Source organism: Apteryx mantelli, chromosome 14 (assembly GCF_036417845.1).
Source record: "Apteryx mantelli isolate bAptMan1 chromosome 14, bAptMan1.hap1, whole genome shotgun sequence".
Classification (NCBI taxonomy): Eukaryota; Metazoa; Chordata; class Aves; order Apterygiformes; family Apterygidae; genus Apteryx; species Apteryx mantelli.
Genome location: NC_089991.1, coordinates 22,157,830 through 22,181,287, shown reverse-complemented (window position 1 = coordinate 22,181,287; position 23,458 = coordinate 22,157,830). Strand labels below are relative to the sequence as shown.

Here is a 23,458-nt window from a genome sequence, read left to right as displayed (position 1 = left end):
AAGATACTTTTATTCTAAACTGGTATTAAAATTTAAAAAGATGTCAATAGAAAGTATTATCATATGGTCAATGACTAGCCCTGACACCTCTCTGGTGATCAAGCAAGTCAGGCAAATCTTGGAGAGCAGTTTGCTCCCTGTTGTGCTGTTCCCATGCTCTTACTGGCATTTTTGACGTCTGGTGTGTGAATCTCTCAGACCCCAGCTGCTAATACAGATATTAAGGAGGGCGCAAGGGAAACTGCCTGAGCCCTCTTACTGTTACTCTCTCTAATGTTAGTTCATGTATGGACTGTGTCTTCTACTGAAAATAAGCCTTTGCAGCACTGTGAACTCCAGGGCTCTGCTTGGGGCTTGGAGAGCCAGCTCTAAACTGAAAAAAGGGATGTGCTCTTAACTGAATTTGCCTAGTGCAAATTAAATAGCAATAAAGACAAGGCAGCTTAGGCTAGCAGATTGAATGGATCCTGCAGGGAGTCTGGCACTGACCCTAAACCAGGAAGCAGGCTAAAACCAATGTTGTCATTTGTCTTTTAATATTTTAATGTGAAGTGGAAGAGAGAACAATCCTGTCTTTTCATAGCGTAGACCTGCTCGTAGAGAAAAATCCCACACATCTCTGAGTACCTGGAACCAGCCAAAGCTCAGTGTAAGTTCAAAAAGGCGGGGACTATCTCTTGATCTTATACATCACTGCATTCAGAGCACTGTTATCACTTTTATCAGACAATGAAGATAATTTGTTCTTTCATGATCTGAAACACAGGAGAGCTGTCAGGAAACTTTAGACAATATCCCTAGAAAGCATGGTAGAGAGTTAGACCTGTAAATTAGTAGAGTGATTCTCAATTAATCTTGTTTGGGAGAAACAGGAGGACAAATTGATTAGTTTAATAATGTTTGTATTTTGCTTTTTTTTTATTTTTTAATGCACCCTTGCAGTTTCTGGGCAGATGTAAATGAATACAGAATGCTAATTAGCAGCAAATTCAATTCACAAACGTATCACATTGCTGGCTGTAGTGGAGACTACAGTGATGAATTGTCCAAAGTGGCACAGACCTACAGTCTAGCGGCATTGCAGGATGTGTCCCTGTGGGATTGCCAGTGTGGGATTTCCTGGGGTGGGTGGCTCGAGGGGAGGAGAACTCAGGGACTGGTACTGAGGCAAGGGACCCATCTTGCTTATCTTTCACCAAAGGAACAGAGAACTGGCTTGTGCCCTGCACATTCATGTTATTTGCTCGACAACCAGTTCTTTGTTTTGATCTTTGCTTGCTAGTTTATTCAGCAAAGCACTGGGCTCAAGTCAGGATTTTCTACTTGAAGGAGCAGGGAAGGGTCCAGGTGGCTTACAGGTGAGCGTGGGAGGATGAGGCATCTAGGTTGGGAAGGGACAGTATGTCCTGGGTACCTCAAGTGGGGGGGTGGGGACAATCTCAGGCCATATGGGTAGGCTGGAGGAGGAGATCCCAGACAGGAGGAACTGGGGACACTGGGGTGAGGGGACTCAAAAGGAAGCGGGAGACTGTATGGGGGTCCCAGGTCACACGGGGGAGGGAGGAGTGAAGTATGCAGACAAGATATCGAGTAGGTTGTCGTTCCCTTCACCCCCCTCAGTTTTTGCTCTAATCCTCAATCTCGTCCCTGCGCTAATGGCTTTAAATGCTGCTCTGAGCCCTCCCAGGCTAAACATAGTCAACAGCGATGTTCGCTTCATTCACCCGTTAAACGGCATCACAGCTGCCCTTTCGGACACTGGGTGACCGTCCCCCTGGCCTGTGCAGAGGACAGAAGGGATTGGACTGGGGACATACTGCAACTGTGGTGATAGGAAAGCTGTAAAGGAAAGGAGGGTTTTTCCTTTCTTAGTTCCTTTTTTCACTCCTGGGTGCCAAGAATTGGACAGTCATTACTAAATGAATCAGACTTTGCTCAGGGACTGATGAAAAAAGACTTTCCAGGAATATTCCTTAAAGCTCCCTGAAGCATTCTTGGGTTTCCCGGTGTCTGCAGGATGTACAGGATTCAGGTATGCCCAAAGACCTGGTGTAACTTTAGGGGCTTCTGGCATGTATTTGGGAGGATCAGGAGCTCCCATGTGACTCCATCACCCCAGTGTGCCAGGGACACGCTCCCGCTAAGGAAACTTTTATATGCAGCACGTAGGCTGCCCTGTGAACGTCCTATGTATTTGGGTGGGACTTCCCAAAGCACGCACAAGCTGAAGCTGGAGGACAGACGCACACACAGTGACACGCACACGTTCATGCATTTACACAGCGGAGGCAGATACACAGCCCAGAAACAAACAGATATGCACACAGGCTCCAACATTCGTAAGTCCTTCCTAAAGCAGAAAAATATTTGCTGACTGAACAGTCATGGGTGGGGAGCGGTCTGCAAGTATTGTAACCCTAAAGGAATTTATGTTGCAAGTTTACATAGTTATGGTCAATACAGTGGCAAGTACTAAAGTACATGAGCATGTGGATGGGGGTGGATGTCAGCATAAATACTCTTAGTTTTTAACTTTCATTCACTCATTCATCGAAAACGTGAAAACTCCCTTCACGCATGGTTGTGGGACCCGCGGGCTCTCCGCTGCAGGGAGCCGCCTGTACTGCAGAAGGGGAAGTGCTTGCGGTTTGCTCGGGGTGGGATGGAGCTGCAGGTCAAGCCCCGGAGCCTGTAGAAGTTAGCAAAGTGTGAACGCTGCCTTCCCCTCCCTCCCCCAGCTGTAGGCAGCACGCTGCAGTGGTTGAGCTGGATCATTGTGGATGCTATTCCTCCATCCCTCTCACACCCCACCACGGCTCCTCCAGCACCTTTTCATGCCTCCCAAGTCTCCCTCCACAATACCCGTTGTTGCCTCCCTCCAGCGTCTTCCCCTCCCCACAGTACGGTGAGGTTCTCCCCATGCTCCTCTTCTGACATTATCTTTGTTCCCCATCATGTCTCCAGCCTCCTGCTTTCCCTAAACCCTTCCAAAGAACCACCATCTTCCTCCACAACATCCCCAGCTGTCCCCCATAGCAGCAGAACAAGTGGTTATCACAATTTCCAGCCACCCACGTGCTGAGTGGCCACCTGATGATGGACATTGACAGGCTAGCTAGCAGGGCAAGCACAATGGATAACTAAGCCTTTCCCTAGCAGAAGACAGCAATTAGGGCCTGTCTTTGCTGATTTTCATGGAAGTGGTAGAGGCACAGTATATCAGAAACTTCTATGTGGCCATCAGATCTGATTTAAACTAGGCAGGAGTAAATGAATGGTCAGACAGACAGCATGGGGGAACCAGGCTGAAGAAGAATGAAGAAGGTAGTTTATGTTTCTTTGTGATTGTATGCAGAGATTGCATTTTTAAGATACACAAATAAGGGCCTTGTTGTGCAACGGTCTTCAAAACAGAACGGTATCACCTGGAGAGCATGTAAATAATCAGGCCTAGGAATGCAGCGCAGTTGGTGATGTCGCGGTTTCTGCTGAAGGTTGGGAGGCCCTGGGAAAAACTCCTGGCACTTCTGCACTACCTGATTGGAGGTGCAAACTTCCCATCCTCAGCCCTTCATTCAGAGGGGCAGCAGGAGTGGCAGAAATAACTGCCACCCTTGGTAATTTAGGAAATAGATTCTAATTCCTAGCTTTTCATCTCAAATGCACAGAGGTTGAAGCCAACAGCTATGTTACAACAGTGAAATTTGCTTCTGAACATGAGGCTTCACGTGTTTTGTAGGTGAATGAAAAGAGCTGCAATGGTCTTAGGTCCAAATTCACAGGTTCTTCTGGCTGTTTTGCATCTGTCTGTGCAGACACTTGTATATTAAGTGATTCTCTGGTGACTCCTGGAACACGTAGAGCATAGTGCTGCTTTCAGCTGCTTAACTTGTCTCGGGGAACATGCAGGCTCAAGTGACAGGCCAGGGAAGTAAAGTGCCTTTGGTCTTTCCCTGTGGTCTGCTGTTTGCATGATGTGAGCGCCTCTCTCCAGAGCTACCTGCAGGCACCTGCTGTGCACCCACTTGCCCTGGACAGTGAGGAGAGCAGTGCCTTTGAATGCAGCCACAGAGCCATCCCGGGGCCCAGCAAAGGTGTGAGCAGGAGCCCAGCAAGGTCAGGGGTTGAGGAGAGATGTGGGCTGCCTGAAAAATCGCGGCACACTGTGGAAATACCTTTGGTGTCATTGCTTTTCAGAAACAGCAGTGCTCTCCTAAGGTTGAAATGCAGACTGTGGCACACAGGGACACCTCGGTGAAGGAGGAGTTGTGCTAGGAAGTGTGCTAGACTTCTAAGAGAGGGCTTTCATTTCCTGTTAAAACTCCTGGGGCTGCAGAGCACACAGCACCGGCTTGTTCCAGGTCCTCAGGCGCCTGAGAGAGGAGTGCATTTGGGGGAAAATTTGAGGTTGTCTTTGTGAGGGACATGCCAGATGAGGCAGCACACCCCGGCCCCCAGCCCATGTGAGTCTTTTGCTCGGCACACACCTCTGAGGGAACCACACAAACCCAGCAAGGGCTGGACATTTGCATTTGCAACCTGCAGCATTGCTCTGGCGGGAGCTTGGTGGGTCTTGAAACAAGACTGAGCACTTAGAGGCTCCGAGCTTCAGCTGCAGCTGGTTTCCTATTGAATGCCACAGCTTAAAAGCTGCCTTAAAGCATTACCAGGCGGCTCAGAGCCTGGCCTTGCCCTGGTGTGTGCTGTAGTCTGGTGTTGCAATTTCTGAGCGTGCTGGTGGGGGGCTGGGACTAGTACAGGCAGGGAGAGATCCCGTGGGAGCTGCTCTGATGCTGGGAGCGGGAGCTGTCCCTAGGTAACTGCTCTCCTTTCTCCTCTCCCTCAGCGCCTGAGCCCTGGCCTGCTGGAATAAAAGCCAGTTCCTGGGTCTTGAAATTGAAACTTTTGTAATGGTCTGTCCTAGTTCTACCCTCCCTTCCACAGCTGTGAGACAGCACAACTTTCCACCAGCGCTGTGAGTGACTCCTGCGAACTCTCCTGCCCCCCAGGGCTTTCCCATTGGTTTATTAACAACCCAAATCTCAGAAGAAGCTGTGTTTGGGTTTCTTTTTAGACTATGCAGCCCTCTCCAACTAGATGTTTCCTTCCTCTCCCCAGAATGAGGGACCATTCTGGGCCAGTATTTTGCTACACTTTTATCTATATTTGTCATGGTCCTTGAAGTCTGAGACATCCGGATCCTGCCAGGCTGGACAAAGAATGATGGAGAGACAGTTAAGGAAAATGGGAAATATTCTAGCAAAGGGATGTGTTTCTCATTCTGGAAGGTCCCCAAGATATCAGGAGTTTCATCATCATGGGTTTATGTATATAAACACTATTTTAGGTAATTTAGCAGGTGCTACATGTATTAGTTTAATTTTTCTCCTTCCATCTGTTTCCTGCGCAGCTGAGCACTTGCCATGGTTGGCTGTAGAGGCACAGGGATCCAACAAACAGACACAATAATAGTTCCAAAGAATTTCTCAAAATAGCTTTCCTGTCATGTTTGTGGCATGTGTGGCGACAGGATGGGTCATGCAAAAAGGCTGTTCTCAGTTCTTGTTTATGCTGCTCGACACAGCTCATTCATAAGTGCTGGAACTTCTCCTTTGGGGTGGTTACCCCGAGTTCCCCTTACCAGCCGGCTGCTGCTAAGTGCAGCGCCATCGTGGCCCTCCGTTCTGCCTCCAGCTCGCAGAGCAGCATCTCAGCAGCTCTCGGGGCTGATTCCTAGCAGTTGCTTTGTGAGGCTGCAAATCTTCCCCTCCACCTACTAAAATGCTCGGGCCCATCTTTGCAAAGTCATGATCTTAAAGCCGTGCCTTATCCAGGCTGTCTCCAACCGATGTAATTGCATTACAGAAGAAGCAGGGAATGTGCAGAGCCGGGGAGGGGGAAGGGAGCAGGGGGGGAAGGGCAGGCAGCATCCTCTGTTAAGGGAGAAGAAAGGAAATTCTGGCAGTTTCTGTGTTGGTTCTGTTTTTTCGGAGACTCTGGGAGGTGGGAGAGGAAGGGCAGGGGCTGGTGGGCAGCAGGCCTGGGGCATGTGGGCTGCTGAGGGGAACGGTGAGGGCTGGGGTGGGCTGTGGGGCCAGGGGATGCTCTTCCCTCGCCTTGGGGCTCGGAGAGCAGCCGCAGTGGTGTCTCCAGCACACCTTAAGAGCGGCTGAGGCTCTGCGCTGTCCCTGACAGATCCTTTTCCTGTTGCTTGTCACTTTGCCAAGCTGAAAACACTCGGGCTGAGATTTTTACTTCTGTTGCTGCCTCTGGCTGGGTTGGCGTGTGGGAGATTGCTTGGATGGAGTAGTGGGGGAAGGGACTGGAGGAAGCTCGGAAAGGAGACTGGAAAGAGCATTGCAAGGGGGGGCTGGGCTGAGGGAAACAGCCTGGGAGCATCAGGGACCGTCGGGGAATGAGGCTGGAGGAAGGGGCTTGAGGATGCAGCCTGGCCCTGGGCGCCAGGCAGCGATGGAAGAGCAGGGTCCTTCCCCCGGGGGGGATGCTGAGGGAGCAGAAGGGGGAGTGGGAGAAGGTGCCGAAGCTGAGGAGCAAGCAGGAGTGAAAGGCGGAAGGGCTGGGATGAACCCCAGACATGTCTCTGCGGCGTGGGGAAGCCTGGGAGCAGCCAGCAAGGTGGGGTGGAAGGCAGCGCTGGGCACTGGGGGCTGTGCTCCCGCTGGGCAGCGGCCTCGCTAACCCTGGGGGCTCTGAAATCGCTTATCTGTGGCATTCAGCTTCTTCAGTTTCTTGTGGCGCTGCTCCCAAAGCCAGGTTTCCATCTGCAGAACGAGGAAAACAATTTTTCAGAAATTCACTGGGCAGCTGTGCAAATAAATGTTTGTGAGGCATTTGGATGCCATAGTAACAAGCTCCATAGAAACCCCATAAGGAAATGAATAATTCTGTACTCAAAGTGGAGTTTAAATAGGGACAATGCATTGGCCAGGTGGGGTAACACAAAATAGCTGGTCAGCAAAGGACACGTGGCCACCCTGGGCACTGCTTGGCAGATGCTTGTGGAAAACCTATAGGCTTCTGTGTAATTAGGCAGTATTGTAATGTGATGCATAGTGGAGCTATATCAAGGCTGCCCAGAAAACCTTTCATTTTGGTATTTCCGAACTTCCATGCCTCCAATTTGGTTAAGTTTAATGAAGGCCTTTGTGGCATTTGCCCTGGATATACCTGCCTCTGTCCGTATGGCTCCCCTCGGGATGAAGAGCATGTGATTTTGTGCACCTGCCTGCTGCCCACGCTGCCGCGGTGCACTCCCTATGCCCTGCCCGCAGGCCTGTGTCCATCACGCCCTGATCCACCTCAGACACTGTATTCCTGGGGGATCTGGCACAGAAAGACTTGCCTCTTTGTCTCAAATGTAGATTTTGGAATTGTTTCTTTTTCTCCAGTCCTAACTGCATTGCAAATGTCCCTGAATAAAAAAGCAGCTATTTTCTGTGCTTCTGAACTGAGGAATAGAATTTAACAGAAAAAAATCTGTCCTGTGGAGGATGGGTTTTTTAAAAAAGCCTATTGAGTAAATGTCATTTGTGTTAAAAACTGTGAGTTCCTGGAGTCATTTCCATAGGAACCAGCCTTTCTAAGTTTTGGGCATCTTCCCCACAGAATTACTTAAGGCTCAGGATGAGCAGTGAGCAATCCTGTAAGGGGAAGTGCTTTAAGGTCTCTCTGTTGTAGGCAGGTAGGAGAAGTGGTTTTAATCAGTGTGGAAAGGCGGGATTTTAGTTGTAGAATTGTAAATCAGCAATTCACAACTCTGTCCTATAGCCATGGAAGACAGCCAGATCTGGTCATCAGATGTGTGCCTTTTTTAGGTGTAAGTACTTATTTTAGGGCATTTTTAGATTACCACACTTATGTTTTCTGTGCCTCTGAATTCTGTATGATTACACTGCAAGTAATTGAGGCACTTGAATTTCCTGCATATAGAAATGAGCTCAATGCCATTTTTTGCAACTCTAAGGCATTTCTAAAATAGCTTTTCTGTGTGACATCATGTGCGGCAGGGACACTGTTTCAGGCCTGAAGTGCCAGTTTATCTACACTCCTTTGAAGAGAGAGTATTACAAAGAGCTAGAGCCAGGAGTCAAGAGATGCAGAGCATACCTGTGTTGTATACTGAGCATGAGCACAAACCTGCACCAGAGGCCAAGCCCACTGACCTTCCATGGTGCATGGGCACAAGCCACACCCCGGCAGGGCTGAGCTGAACTTTGGGGCAACTGTTGGAGTGAGGAAAGAGAGCTGAGCTTGGCTGTGTGTCCATCTGCTGTGCAGACCAGTTCCCCCAGATAGACCATGCAGCAATGTCATGTCATCAGCAGGGAGACTGACTGGGCTGGGCTTCTTCCTTGGTGGGCCATAGCGTCATCTGTCATCAGAGAGGCGCTTGGACCTCTCCTGCACGGGGTGACTGCCATCAGGCCACACCACCCTGGGCACACAGCTGTTGTCTGATCTCTGAAGCTCAATACAGTCAGGCCCAATTAGTACTTGGATGGGAGACTGCTTGGGAATACTGGGTGCAGTAGGCTTGCAGAGAATGGCCTGGGGTCCTGATGGACAGCAAGTTGAGTATAAGCTAGCAGTGCACCCTTGCTGTGATGGAGACCAACTGTATACTGGGTTTTATTGGCAAGAGAGTAGCCAGCAAGTCAAGAGAAGTGACAGTTCCCCTCTATTCAGCACTTGTGGGATCATATTTGGAGCACTGTGTCCAGTCTTGGGCTCCCCAGTGCAACAAGGACATGGATATACGGGAGCCACCAAAATGATCAAAGGTCTGGAGCATGTGACTGATGAGGAGAGGCTGAGACAGCTGGGTTTCTTCAGCTTAGAGAAGTGAGAGCTAAGAGAAGAGTGCAATTGCTGTCTTCTGCCGCCTAAGGGAAGATTACAGACAAGGCAGACACAGACCCTGTGCAGAGGTGCACAGTGAAAGGATGAGGGGCAGTGGGCATGAGATGCAATGTGACAAATTCTGAGTAGATATTAGGATACATTTTTCACCTTGAGGGCGGCCAAACACTGGGACAGGGGTCCAGAGAGATCAGAGAAATCTCTGGCTTGGAAACAGCAAAAATCCAACCGCTCAAGGCCCTGAGCATCTAACATGAAGTTGGATCTAACTGAAAGGTTAGCCCTGCTTTGAGTGTGTTTGAGGGCGGGAGGAGGCAGGCTGGAGCAGATACCTTCCTACTTGCATCAGGTAGAGTGCTTCAGGTCCCTTTCCATCTGAATTAGTCTGTGATTCTGTTATCCTATAGGGCATTAAGGAGTTGTAGGGCTTTGGCTGTCTCACAGTCACTGGGGATATAGCCATAAGGCAGGGCCAGGTTAAGCACACCGCATTCATGCACCTGATACCCGGAGGAGAACCCAGGGCCATGTGTTCACTCTTCATCTAAGAACAGAAGCTAGGAAAAGGGTCTGAAATCCTGCCTCTCTCCCCAGCCTGCTACCTGGCTCAGGGATGAACCTCCCTCTGCACTCCCATGAGGCACAGTTGTCCTTCCCTGGGGGCATGCACTTTTAAAACAACAGGTTAAAACCTGAACAAGACCCACACATTCCCTTTTTAGTAGAATGGTACTACTGCTTGTCTTGTGTCTTGCACTAGAGTGGTTGAGCTATGTCTTGCTGAAGACACAGAGCCTCAACACCCATCCCAGCCTGCAGGGACTGACAGCCATGTCCTTTCTTCACCCTCCTCCCTCCTCATCAGAATATCCTTCCAACCAAATCCTGGGCAAGTCTGATGCTTGGTGGTTGCTGTAGGATGACAACTCTCTCCATCCATGCCCGTGTGCAGCCGAGAAGACAAGGTTCATTGGGAAGGAGATGGAGGTGTTTACTTTGGAAAGAAGTGGTCAGGGATCTCTGTGAATTTGGGCGCCCTGATCCTGCCTCTGGGATGAATGCCCTGGTCACAGGGTGATGCTTTTCTTCCATGCATTCCCTCTGTCCTACTGCGCAGAGGCACAGCTTTAACAGGAGGTAGAAGGGGCTTCTGTCCAGTGTAGCCTGTTGCATGAAGGAGGAGTGAAAGGCAATGAAACAATCTTCTGGGAAGTGGAAAATGAGATGCCTCAAACAGAGCCTGTACTTTCTTACCAAAGAAGGAGTCGAACATAGATTCAAACACTGGACTATTACAACTAACCCCCTCCCCCCCGGCCAAATTAACTTTGGCCTTTCTTGTGCCTTCTCTCCCCCATCCCCTCCCTGGATGTCATCACTATGCTGGGGTCCCTGAGAACCAGACCAGACTGGGTTCCTCAGTGAGAAGCAGATGTGGAGTTGCCCAAACTGGGCATTTCTGGGCAGCTTCTTGCAGCACCGAAAGAGCTGGGAAATGCAGTTGTCAGCCAGGGAGACAGTTGGTGAGGGAGGAACTGCTGGGGTTAAGTGGTGGCTGAATGGGTTGTGGTTTGGACTGGCGTTTAGGTGCGTAAAGCCCTTTATTGGATCTAGCCTGGGGCTCTATTCCCAGCCCTGCCTGTGACATTGAATAGGTCACTCCATCCCTGAAGCTCTCCCCCCTTGTTCTGACTGCTTGGACTGTCTGTTCTCTGAGACAAAGATTGCTACATACTGCTTGTTGGCATAACACCGAGTACAATGGAGTTTTAATCTTGTTTGAGGCGTCTCACTGAAACCAGAATGCAAGCAAACACTGAAATCAATTTGAGAGGCGGGCAAAACTCACTTCTGGCCTTCTTGAAACTGTGCCAGCATACCATGTAGATGATAGATATAAATAATTTTTGGGATGCCCCAGGTTGCAGCAGATGGCAGATACTTCAGAAGCAGTATTGTTGGCAGTGTCCTGCCAGGGCAACCTTTGCTAAATAAGTAATTGTTTGTGACCTCAACAGATAAAACAGTAGAGTGAGAACAGTAATATGGCCCTGGCCAGGGGTATATCAGAAAGGCAATACAGAAGGGGGAAGGGAAGGATGGTCATGTGGTCCTGGCACATGGTCCTGCATATCTTTAGGCGAGTTGCTCAAGACCAGATTTTCAAAAGCATTTCCATCGCTCACTGAAGTACCCAGAAATATCCAAGTCCATGTTTCCCTTAAGCCCAAGTCCCCTTGTGTTTTAAAGGGAGTTGTGTGCATACATACCTTTCAGTGGGTCTATCCTGAGCCATATGACCAAGCAGGACCATTTTTGATCCTGATCAGAGGTCACTGGGACTCTTATCTGTCCTGTGCATCTGGGCTTTTTCTTCCTGTGTGTACAGGATATTTGTACAGGGAAGAAGGGGAAAGCTGTTGTGCATTCAGGACTTCCCTCATTACAAAGCTTTGACACAACTGGGTCAGTGACCTAGACACAGGAGCTGGATGTGCTACAAGGTCACCTGGGTAGACACAGCCTTCAAGGATCTGCATGCGGGTCTGTCTGTATCTCAATGTCCTGTTTTCAAAATGGGCATACTTGACCTGTGTTGTGTCTTAAAGCCGGAGTGGCCGCATCTGGGAGGAGGACTCAGGCAGTGTGATGCTCACACTGGTGGTGAGGTGCCCATCTGCTGCACAGTGCGTGATGCTGAGTAGGCATCAGCACTGGCAGCACTGTATGAGGTGGCTGGGGCACTTGCTGAGCACCTGGACACAGAGCAGCTAACAGGAGGTCCCAGAGCTGGGGAGATCTCCACTGCTTGAACATATATGAACAGGGCTTTAGGTCTGGACACCTCCTCTTGGATGTGAGTGCTTTGACCGCAGCTTCCCCTCCAAGGCGCAGCACTGGCGGAGGAGGCCACCTCCTTGGCCTGCAGCCTGGTGGTTTGAATGCTTGCCTAGGAAACAGGCTCAGCATTCTCCAACTTGAATGACTTCTCACGTCTTGAGAGTTCCTGGCCACAAAAGTGGCAGCAGCCCTCACCACACCTGTTGAAGTGAGCTAATGCACAGCCGAGGATGCAGAGCCTTGCTTCTCAAAACCTGGCAAGAGTTGCATAGTGGTCAGAGCACTTGGCTGGGAGAGGGAAGACCTGTGGTCCCAATCCAGCTCCCAAGACAGTTTGTGTGTCACTCACATGCTGCTGCAGGGTCAGAGCAGAGGAGGCCCATGGGGCCCTGAAAGCTGGTGAGTTTTTGAGTTGTCTGCTGATCAGCCATTGCCTCCGCACAAACCTTGACTTGTACACATCTGGGCAGAGCCCAGGTTAATGAAGCCTTCATAGTGGGCAGGGCTTGTGCTGCTGTCCCACTGTGACAACAGCAGGAGCAGGGAGAGGACTGGAAGTAGAGAGGGTACATGGGTTTCTGAGAACACATCCCTGACCCTCTGCAAAGGGAAAGACTGACCACAAGTGACTGGTGGATGAACACAGTTGCCAGGGATCTGATAAACATGAATGCAGAGCTTGTTAGACTGTGCACAGGCTTAACCTTGGTCAACAAAAACTCCTCCATAACTGAAGCCTGGTAGCATCCCCAGAGATTTTCCAAGCTGATCTGCTGGACTGTTGTGCTAACAATCCACCCATCAGCCTTCCCCAAGGAACCAAGCTGGTCTCTCTCCTCCTTTCCCTCTCCTCCCCACTGCTCCAGCCTCCCCAGAACTGCTTGCTCCATGTTCTGCAGAGCTGGTGGCTGCTCTTGGACTCCCTTCAGTGCTAGACAGCTGGCTCCCTGCTGATGCCAAATCTCATGAGTCCGTAAGATTTTCTCACTTTCATTCTCACAAATGAAGCTGTTGAATGGAGTTTTAGCCTGAAATAATCTGAAAGGGCCTCCACCTCACGTGGTCTTCAAAAGGAAGAGGGCCTGATTGTACAGGGATGTGTGTCTCTGGGACTTTAGGACTAGCATTTTTGTGGTATTTAAGTGATGGGGGGAAGGCACCTGCTGGGATTTTGAACTGCTTAGGTGCCTGACTCTCTGAAATCAGCAGGAGTTAGGTAGGCATTTCTGGAAGTGTCACTGAGTTCCCAGCTACTTTTTTTTATTGGTGATTATTCTTCAAAAGCCTGGAAAAGGATGGAGACCTCAGAAAGTATTTTGTTTCTAGGGTGTTCCTTAGCAGAGTGCTTTGAAGTCCATACATAGCCTCTCCATCAGCACTGCCCAGCTCAGCAGACGCGCCCAAAGTTGTGTGACGGGGCTGCTCTCAGGTTGTGTAACAACTGCACTGGCAAGTCCTTTTCATGCTTTCTAACAACCCCCCTCTTTTTACTGAGCTGTAGTAACTTGCTGTTTCTTTTCTTTTCCCTTAGCTCTCAGAATGGAGAGGAAGGTGGAGCTTGGCCGAACAACCAGTTTGACACGGAAATGCTTCAAGCCATGATCCTGGCTTCAGCAAACGGTCAGTCTCCATTACGTATGGGAAAACTGCATCATTTGCTTTTATACAGACAACTCAGGCGCATGCCATTAGATATGATGCTTGTGTTATTGATGTGTTTGGGTTAACTGGAGGGGCTGAGATAGCTTCTGAAGTACTTAAAGAGACGCTGCCTGAAAAACACTGCTCTCTCTGTCATCCTGCAGAAGAGAGGATTCAGAAAGGACTCAGGCAGAGGAGATGCAAGATAGTCATCAGCATCAGGCATGCTGTAGACAGGGGTATCTCTTCCACCCAAACTGTGTTATCTATGTACTAGAGAGAATGTTATCTGGCTCATGACAGGATTGTGTTGAATGAAAAAGCTGGTCTTGAGATGTGTTGTAAGTTATTTGGTTCCAGAAGGTCACAGTAAATGAAACATCTGCTATGGTGGAACTTAGCATAAGGCAAGGAGGTCAAAAGCTTAAAAGATTTGCTTCTGGCTAGAGATAGGGCCTGGGTAAGTGGTATCAGAAATGCAGTAAATGGTGGCCTGAGTCAGTCCAGGCCCGCTTACTCTGGGGTCCTATATTTACAGGTGGCCAGAACCATATACTCAGACAAAAGCTTGAGGCTGTTGTAGAGTAACAGGTTTTTCTTCTCACGATGAGAAGAGAATATCCTGTGTCGGGAGCAGAAGAGATGTTTTTAGAAAAGACCTGCAGGTCTTAAGAAAAAGACCACCACCATCGGGCCTTGTGTCTGGAGACATAGGTAGGAAGATGGTCCCCACCAGCATGTGTCCCTGCGTCTGGGGGTTGTTCTGGCTGCTCACTGCTAGCATTGGGCTCTGGTGGGCTAAGGACTGAGCAAGACTCTGCCCTACATCCTGTTGCTGGTTCTTTGTATTTGCAGTTGTTGGGATTTGATCTGGTACTGTTTTGATGCTTGGTTGGTTTTTCTGATTAATGGCTGTGTTGTGTGAAAGTGGTGGACTTAGAGGGGTGTTTCTGTGAGCCTGCAATCTCCATGGCTTTATATAAAAGAAGTGCAATTATCACTCTACGCAGTGCTCAGGATAAAGCTGGTTTTCATAAAGCCTTTATTTATAATTACCACCAAGTCTTTCCCCCTTGATTTAAAAATAGAAACAACAGTGCAGCCATAAAACCCTGTGTAAAATGCTTAGGATGTTTCCTCTGAGCTCTTGGGAGAGAAGGAATCTGGGGGAGGAGGGATTCATATGGTGTTGCTTTCTTGGAAAGCTGCTTCAGCTGAACTTTGCCTCTCTGCAAGGCTCTCTGCAGACACCAGGCAGCCCAGGGACGCAGTTGCTGCGGCAGGGTGAAGGGATGAAGGTCTTGGGTATGAGAGTTGTTTACACTCAAGGAAAAGAAACAACGTGAAAATGTGTCTCTGTTCTGAAAAATGACCGTGGAAAAATAGCCTCAAGGGGCCCATATGGTTATCATCACTCAGGGCCTCCAGATCCAGTTTCCTTGCTCACAAATAAAACTGTTTTGCTGACTGCCATTTGAGCAGTTCCCCAGGATCTGAAAGCTGAGCGGGTTCCTTCTAGGTTAGGCACTGACTTCCGCTTTGCCCTGGGCCCTATTCTGGCAAGTCTCCCCCAATCCACAAGTCTCAAACAATCCTAACCTCTCCCACGGTTCTGTCTGCCCGGGGGGCTAAGTTAAATCAGCTCCATCTACTAGATCAAAGCAACTTGCTTTCTCTGGTGTAGCCCCAGAGAGAGGCTGGCTCAGTGCAGTTATTTATTTTCCTGCCCACTTTGGTACTTGGCTGAGGGGAGATGGATGGGGCCAGAGTGTGGACACAGCACAGGAGTCCATCTCCAGTGCAGCAAGGAGCCCCCAAATACTTTTTCCACAGTAACTGTGTTTTCATCAGTCTTCCCCCCCCACACTCAGTTCCTCGCATGCCGCCCTCATTCATTAGGCTAATAGTGCTGATGGGGGCAGGCTTTGATCAGGGGCAAATGTTGCAGCTCTAATTGGCTGTTAAGCTTTGTACTTATCCATCCTTGCGTAATGTTTGCTGGCTATTTCAATGACCATTGCCTCCTGTTGTTGTCTACTGAGCTCTGTTTGAGCTTTGGAGATGCAAAACCTTCCCATTACACAGGTGAAAGCACCGTATGTCATTCGCTTACGCCACGTCTTCTCAGCATAGGCTCCTCTCTGCACAGAGCAGGCATATCACCCACTTCAGCCACCCAGTTAGTGCTCAGTGTAAAGCTCTGGGCTCAGGTAAAGTGTGGGCTCAGGTCTGTGCTGAACAGAGACTGTCTGGGAGGTAGAAGCTCCCCTGACGCTGCTTTGCTCTGTGAGCTTCAGAAGGGGATAGCGCTGTCCTGTTTGCATCGGGGATGGTGCTGTCCCATCTGCATCCTTGGCCCTGTGCCACTGTTTTATCCTTTACTGGAACAAGAGACAGAGCAATGAGCTTGTTTGGCTATGGCAGGCCCGGTCAATCCAGTCTTTCTGAGGATTAAAGCAGTTGCCAGTACTCCTTCATCCCCTTCCAAGACAGAGAGCAGCTAAGTTGGGTCTAAGCCAGAGAGCAGCTGCAGGGACTGGACCAAGACCTGTGGGCTCCCCCAGGTCGGACTGCCAGGGCAAGCTGGGTTAGGAGTTAGTTGACCTCACAGGGCTGCAGCCCTGTTGTAGGGCTTCTGCCTTCATTCCCACAATCCTTCTGGATCCTCTGCCCTCGAAGGCCTGGGAGGCCTCGTTCCCTGCTTGGCCCATGCTTTCTCCCTGCGAGCATCTGCAGTCCGACATTTTGGGCAAATGGCCTTCTGCCTTCTACTTGCATGCACTCTTACACGGGGGAAAGCTGTAAACCAGCTGATCTAACAGCAGGGATAGAGAAAGTGCTGTTTTGACAGAGTCTTTTCAGAAATGCATTCCTGTGCTGAGCATCCAGGGCTTTGGGGTGGGGGGTGTTAAGAGAGGAGAGGGGGTTGCCACGAGGACCTGTGCCACATCCCTATGGATTGAGCCTTGAGGTCCATCTGGGAGGCTGCCATTTACACTCCCACTTTCAAAGGCCTGGGAACTGCCAACAGTTTGAAAAGCTAGTGATTTTAGCAGTCTGAAAAGGCAGAGACAGCTAAGACAAACCAAGGAGTACAGATGCTTTAGGAAACCAGACACTAAAGGCTAGGCTTATGAGGCATCCTGTCCTGGGAAATCTCCTTTAAAATAGTTTGTCTCTTAGCACAAATTTATTTATATGGGCGCCATGAGGCAGCCAGCAAGACAGCACACTGCTTCTCCTGCAGACAGAAAGGCAGCCTGAGCAGGGCCTTCCCAGCATTTCAGCCTGCAGGCTCAGGCAGACACTCTATATTTGGTTCCTGTGAAAGCCCCACCAGCAGCTGCACCAGCAAGTGCTCCGGGCCTGACTCCCTAAATCTCATTGTCCCTTCCAGAGGCGAGCTCAGTTTATGAGGGAAATGGAGACACTCGGTTATTTTTGCCTAAGTGCAAATTCTTGTTTTCCCCTTCACCATTTGACTGCAGGAGCTTCAGGACTATTTAGGATAACAGTTGGCTGTTGATAAAGGCTGAGCACAACCTTTACAGCAAGAAGAGCTGTAGTGCCCTGCTTGGCAAAAGCAGCTCAGTGCCGATTTATAAATCTCCATTGTCCCTGTTCTCTCTTCTTTTCAGCCTTAATGTCAATGTTACCTAGAAACAGCCTTCTGCTCACTGTTAACTCTTGGGCTGGACCAACTGACAGGCTGGGAACTTGACAGTTTTTTTTCCCCCTTTGGAAACTGTGCTGCCTCCGCAAGTTATTTCATAGGGGAAAGCTGTCGTGGATGCTGCTGAGCCCCCAGGCCCTCGCTCCATGAAGCCCCTGAACAGCCAAGATGACCTGGAGAGAAATGGGATGGTGGGGCAATGGCACGCAGGAGTGAGAGCACACTAAAATGTGCCCAAACACGTGAAACCCCCAACTAGGCTGTTTCCAGCTAAAATCCAGCAGCGGCTGAGCCCAGACAAAATTCTCCCCCACTGCCAGAGGCAATAATCCGCCTGCAAGTTGGTCCCTGACTGCAGTCTGGCCTGATAACACATCTCCAGTGATCACATCCCGGTCCATAACACCCTGAGGGGTGCGTAATTGAGTTGGTCGTTAACGAAATTAGCTGTTGATGAGGTGAACAATTACAAATCTCCAAGTACCTTTTAAAACAAGAAGAAAGAAGAAGATAACTAAACACAACCCAGGGGGTGAATAGTAAAACCCTGGAATAAAGAGTTAGCACAGAGGATTAGTGACAAATATAATTAAATGTATATGCACATCCTCTCCACCTGATCTCCCATGCCTGCTCCCGAAGAAGCTCCTAAAAGCCGTGCCAATTCTGTGAATCTGTCAAAAGGGACGACAGAAAAGTCTCCTGCCTGTGAAATCTGGTGCTTTCATACCAGAAAGCAAAATGACATTTCCCCACAGTATATTTTGCTGCATTTGTGTATCTTCATGAGCTTCCTTAGTCCTTAATGCATAATATTATGCCTGTTTTAAGACTCGCTGTGTGTTTTCCTGTCTACTGTAATACAGCAGCTGTAACTTTTCAAATTGCAGTTGCTTAATATTTCCAATGCCTTTAAGGGTGTATATATACACTGAAATATTTCAGGGAACTAGTAAATAAGTGTGTCCCAGGTTTCTGTTTGGATTCCTTTCTGTTTGTCCCAGCCTTCTGGCTCAGGCGAAAGCAAAGGCGAAAAGGAGGCATGTACAGATCTGAGCTAGTGAGAGGAGAAACAGGACGTGACCGGACCACAATTTATGCTTATTGTTTTTCTTTATTCCTGCAGTCTTTCTGACTGCGAAAGGAGGGAGCAGCAGTTCTGGACTCTGCTTTGGGCCCTTCAGGCACTTCATCCTCCTTTCACTGTGAAAACTCAGCCAAACCTATTGTTAGGGTGATATAACCTAAAGCCCTCTTGGTTCGGTGTGGGCACCTCGTTGGAGGTACCATGCCTGGAGGTCTGGGGAGAACTTGTGGGGTTTCTCCCAGCCTCCTAGGAGCTCATGTCCCCAGCCATTTACGCGGAGCAGTTAAAAGTCCCGTCATGAGAAAAGCTGCAGGATCTCTCCAGCTCAGATCCATAGTATCGAATGCAAAGGCAGGATTTTAGCAAGTCATTTCTAGGCAGGACTGTGTAGGAATCAAATCGCGGGCTGTGCACAGCTAGTCGTGTTGGAGTGGATTGTGCAGCTGCTCTTAGAAGCAATGCTGCTCATTCCCTGACTTCTCCCCGTCCTTATTTCTCCCCTGCCTCTGTGCATCTCCCCTATTTCCATTTTGCAGCCTGGTTCCTACCTTACATCAGTGTGACAGCATCACAGGCGGGTTCTGCATCCCTCCCTGCCTCCACGGTTGCTCTCTCTGTGCTGGGTTTTTGCAGCATGACAGGAATGCATTTGCCTCCCCCTCCCCCTCTGTGGCCTGCTCCCAGATCTGGACTATCATACACACTTCAGCACTGGTTGCTTTATGCTCAGCTTCCTAGAGCCATTTTGTGGTACTGCATGACAGCGATTTTTCTTTGTCGTGCCATGTGTTCTGCTCCTTAAATAAACCTGTCTTTAGAAATGCTATGGCCAGGGCTTTAAATGCAGGGAAAAAAACCTGCAGGGCCCAATTATGGATTTCCCTTAATGCATAACTAATCGTTATAACTGTACAGTATGTTTGTAACAAGCTGCTGGCCGGAGGGGGAGAGGGGGACTTCTGCTGCAGAAGAAAGGAAGGGATTTCTGCTGCAGATTGGGCTGTGCTCCTGAGCACAAACGTGACAGCCACCTTACAAAACCGGTGTGTCCTGAAGAGACCCTTTCTTAGACTTGGCACGCACGGGCGATGTGCCCTGCCGATAGATTCAGTCGTGACAGCCGACCTGCCCGGCCTTTCCTGTGGGAGGTTTTGGGAGGGAGGAGAAGAGGAAGCAGGACCGAAACCACTCATGGGCTTCTCCCATTCTCCTGCGCAACGTGCTGCTGGGGAGGTGGCGGTGCCCGGCAGCCCCCCTGCTGCTTCTCAACCCTGTGCCGGCCATCCCACCTCTCGCAGGCTGTCCGATGGGGGGGGCAGGACGCTACCCCTCCTGCAGCACGGCTTTCTCCTGCAAAAGACCCCCACGTTGTGCTTCCTGGCAGCTCCCACATTGAGCGTCTCCCTTTCCATTAGACTCGTGGGCCTGTCCCTATCTTCTTATCTGGCCCTCATCCTCCTACAGTATGGGGGGGGGGGGAGTGTTAGTGATGAAGGCTAAAGGGAGTTTGTGATGGAGGTTGATGGCACTGAGGAGGTCTGGATTAAATGCCCTCTGCCTGAGAGAGCCTTTCGGAGCGTCCCTGGCTCGCTGGGACCCTCCGCGCAGCAGGTTCGGGCTTGGGATGGGCTTTGCGATGTTCCCCAACTCTCGGCAACATTAACGACCCCCCCCCCCCCCCCCCCCGTTTTGTCTGCTTCTCTCCCGTGGCACCCGCAGAAGCTGCTGATGGGAACTCGACTCTGGGCGGAGGAACGGGCACCATGGGCCTGAGCGCCCGGTACGGCCCCCAGTTCACCCTGCAGCACGTCCCCGACTACCGGCAGAACGTGTACATCCCGGGCAGCACCGCCACGCTCTCCAACTCCTCAGGTAAACGGGACGCCAAGAACGCAGGCTCTTCCGGCGGGAACAAGAAGAAGTCGGGGAAGAAGGAGAAGAAGTAGAGTTGACAGGAGACCATCTGCAGCTTAGATCGACAGGGCAGACCGCTCCAGCACCCCCCCAAATCACAGCCTAGGATGGAGGATGAATGTGAATCTTGTGATGCTAAAGTAAGAAAAACCACGAATGTGTATCATCATCAGAGCTAGGAGTAGGGTCTCGCTACTGTTAGATCTCATGATGAAAATCAATCTGGAAACAAAACCTAACAAAAACAAGTGCCCTGTTAATACTAGCAAATATTTTATACAATCCCTCGGGTAATAGAATATGCAAGGGTGGAAGGTCTTTTAACCATGTCTTTGGATTCAATTTGCTCCCAGGTAGTCCAAGAAAGGCACAAGGCTTGTGCTTGGCTTCGTCCAGTGTAAATAATTTTAACATGGATTTTTTTTTAAATTTATAGACCTTTGATCATTTTTGGAAGGAGAAAGAAAGTTCCTAGGTTAGAGCCCATGTTCAAGATTTTGCTGTTTATCTTTCCATTAGTAAAATTCACCCTGAGTTACTTATGGATTTCTTGCTAAGAAGTTGGTAGGGAGTGCTTCAGTTCCTGTTTACCTGTTATCCTAAAAAAAGTAAGTGTTTATATTGCATGAGTCAAAGGGAATATGGTAAAGCTGCATCCTAAACATTTATTTTTTTTAAGTGCAACCAGTGATGGCCTGAAATATGAGACAGAAAGTCACGATGTCTGAGAGACAGGAAATTCAATCTAACTGCAGTGGAAGAGTGTGCCACTCTCCGCTGAGGTGTACAAAAGTTGTCCTAATGATTCTAGAGGTCTCTAAAGAACAGACACATCTCATCCGTTCTTTGCAGTAAATATTTATATGTACAGTAAATGTTTTTCTGGAATTAAAGTTAAGAAAGTCTTAGTGCCCTGCTGCGAGATAGGAGCTGCAGCTCCTTCAAGCAATGACATAGCCAAGCCCTTACCAAGGACTTGTGCTATTGGAATAAGCTCCAATCTGCTTGTAGGGAATGGAGACAATGCTTCACATTTCTGCACATCAGTCTGCATGCAAATTACTCACTTCACATCTACAGTAGAGCAGTTAACTCCACGGACCTAGAGAAGTCATCGCATGCCTATGCAGCATGGTATAAATACACCGGCAGATAAACAAGTCTAAGTGCAGGCCGAGCAGTGTCTATCTAGGAATAGGGTTCAGTAATACGAGATGGGGAGAGTCGGGAGAGCCGCTGCTCCCAAATGGGGCGTTGACGAGATCTGCAGAGTTGCCAGTGAACAGCCTTGGTTCCTGGGCCTTCAGAATTGGCTGCTGAGTAAGTGACGGTTGGTTTGGTGGCACCTGATGACCAGACCTGGGTAAGGGACCCGAGAACTGGAAATGAGTGTGTGGTGTTGACTGCAAAGCCAGCGAGCCTGGAGATGGCCCAGGTCAGTCGGAGACTCAGAGGGAGGATTCTGGCACACTGGGGTGTTGTGTGTGACCACACTGCACCCAGGTAAGTAGCTGGGACTCAACCCAGGTTGGACCTGCAGCCTGGACAGTTTGTTGTTGCTGTTACCGCTGGCTTTGGGGTTTCCACCACACAGATGGAGCAGAAGGATCAGGAATAGGATTTCTGCACTATGAGCCCTTCACATCTCTGCCCCTTCTCCCGCTGGTATAAATGCAGCAAAGAGAAGGTGCCTTGTGCCCTCAGCACCAAGTCAGCCCGGCCTCAAATCCTCCCGCGTGCCTCGCCGGCTGCCAGGGCTGCTGCCCCAAGCATACAGCCCTTGCACCAGGCCAACCTCCCAAATCAGAGTAGTGGACTGGGACCTGGGAAGGCAGACATGGGGCATTTTTGCAGTGAGCGGGCAAAGGAGAGGGGGTATGGAGTGGGGACGAGGTAGCCATGCCAGGGTCGGCTTGATTTTCTGGGGGAGGTTGGTTTGGAGGGGTTTTTTTTGTTGTTTTTTATTTTTTTTTTCTTTTAATCGCTAACACATAGCTCACCTGAGCAGATCCAGCCTCCTCTGCTCGGCTTGGGGTAAGCTGTCGGCGCAGCCGGCGACGCAGCCCAGCCGCCCGCAGCGCTCCGCGGGGTGCCGGGCCCCGATTGCTCTCTCCCTATGCCCAGAGAAGCAGGACCGGCCGATGGGAGGAACTTGTCTGCGTATGATTTTTGTACTGATCCCAGTCACCTCCTGTGGTGGCTGCACTAGAAACAGTTTACATGATTAGTAAGGCTTACACAATCTCATGTAGTTATTACGTGGCCCTTCTAGAAATACTGTAGATGAATCGTAGTGTTTATATTTCTTTTTATTCTGCAATCTGAGGTAGAGTAGTGAGTGTTGTGTATTTAGTGGCGTGTTATTTTTATCCCGGTAACTAACTTGTGGACACCAGTATTTTCAATTTCTCTGTACCTTCTTTCCATGTGGTCTGTGCTCCGAGTGTACGTGAAATGAAACACGTTTGCCCTTTCAATGTGTCTAATATTGAATTATACTTATATATTATATATATGCTTATATCCTTCTTATACCCATATAGACCAATGTCAATGTGTTACACGCAAGTTTTATACTCTAATATTTATATTGCTTTTTTCTTTGGGAAAAAAAAATAATAAAATGGTTTCTTCTGAATAAATGGTATTTGTTCCTGTGAGAAAGGGAGAGGGAGTGAGAAATGACCTGTCCCGCTTTCTCTGATTCTGCACGCGGAGAGGCTGCCGGCAGAAGGGAGCTGTGTGCACTTCAGCCCCCAGACAGCGATCCCGGCCCGGTGCTCCAGGACGCGAGCATGCCACACACGGTGGAGCCGGGATCGCTGTCTCTGCACCAGCCACACTCCACCAGCACGGATGCTCTCGGGGCCCCCTTGTCCTCGGGTCCCCCAGGGCTTTGGGGTGAGGGTGGCATGGCCACGGGCTGCACCGTGCTCCTGTCTGGCAGGTTTGGGGCAGGGCAGGGCAGCCCTCCTGGAGACCCCATCACAGCCCACAGAGGAGGCCACGGCATCCGTGAGACTGGTGCAGGATGCTACGGCCCCCTTTCCCAGCACCCGCGGGGATCTGGTCTCCCCCCAGCACCCACGGGGATCTGGTACCCCCTGCCCAGGCTCTGCCCTGACCGTGCTGGGTTGGAAATGTCGCACTGGTTTGTTTTCCCTCGTCTGAGTCATCCCGAAAGAGGCTGTCTCAGCCTGCTTTCGGGAGCACGTGGACCAGCCGTGGGTCTCACCACGCTTCTCCCGGTGCCCAGCCTGGCCCGGTGCCCCACTTCCAGAGGGGCAGCCGCCACAGGGGAAAGGTGGCGTCTTTGGGGGTGAGCAGTTACCCCAAGACGCCCAAAGGGCCGTGTGAGGCAAATGGGGGCCGAGGCCGGGGCGAGTGTGGGGTCTCCTCGCTCAGCCAAGCCCCCGTGAGGC

At 50.0% G+C, this 23,458-nt stretch overlaps 1 protein-coding gene across 5 annotated transcripts in view; it reads left to right on the top strand.

Annotated features, from left to right (window-relative positions):
* LOC106488064 (protocadherin gamma-C5) overlaps window positions 1-22,678 on the top strand; it is a 230,036-nt gene extending 207,358 nt beyond the window's left edge. For all 5 annotated transcript variants that reach the window (XM_067304642.1, XM_067304640.1, XM_067304643.1 and 2 more), the window contains exons 3-4: window positions 13,253-13,341; window positions 19,842-22,678. In XM_067304642.1, the coding sequence (XP_067160743.1) occupies window positions 13,253-13,341; window positions 19,842-20,068 (316 nt within the window). In that variant the 3' untranslated portion in view covers window positions 20,069-22,678. The remainder of the gene's footprint in view (window positions 1-13,252; window positions 13,342-19,841) is intronic.
* Window positions 22,679-23,458: the final 780 nt, after the last annotated feature.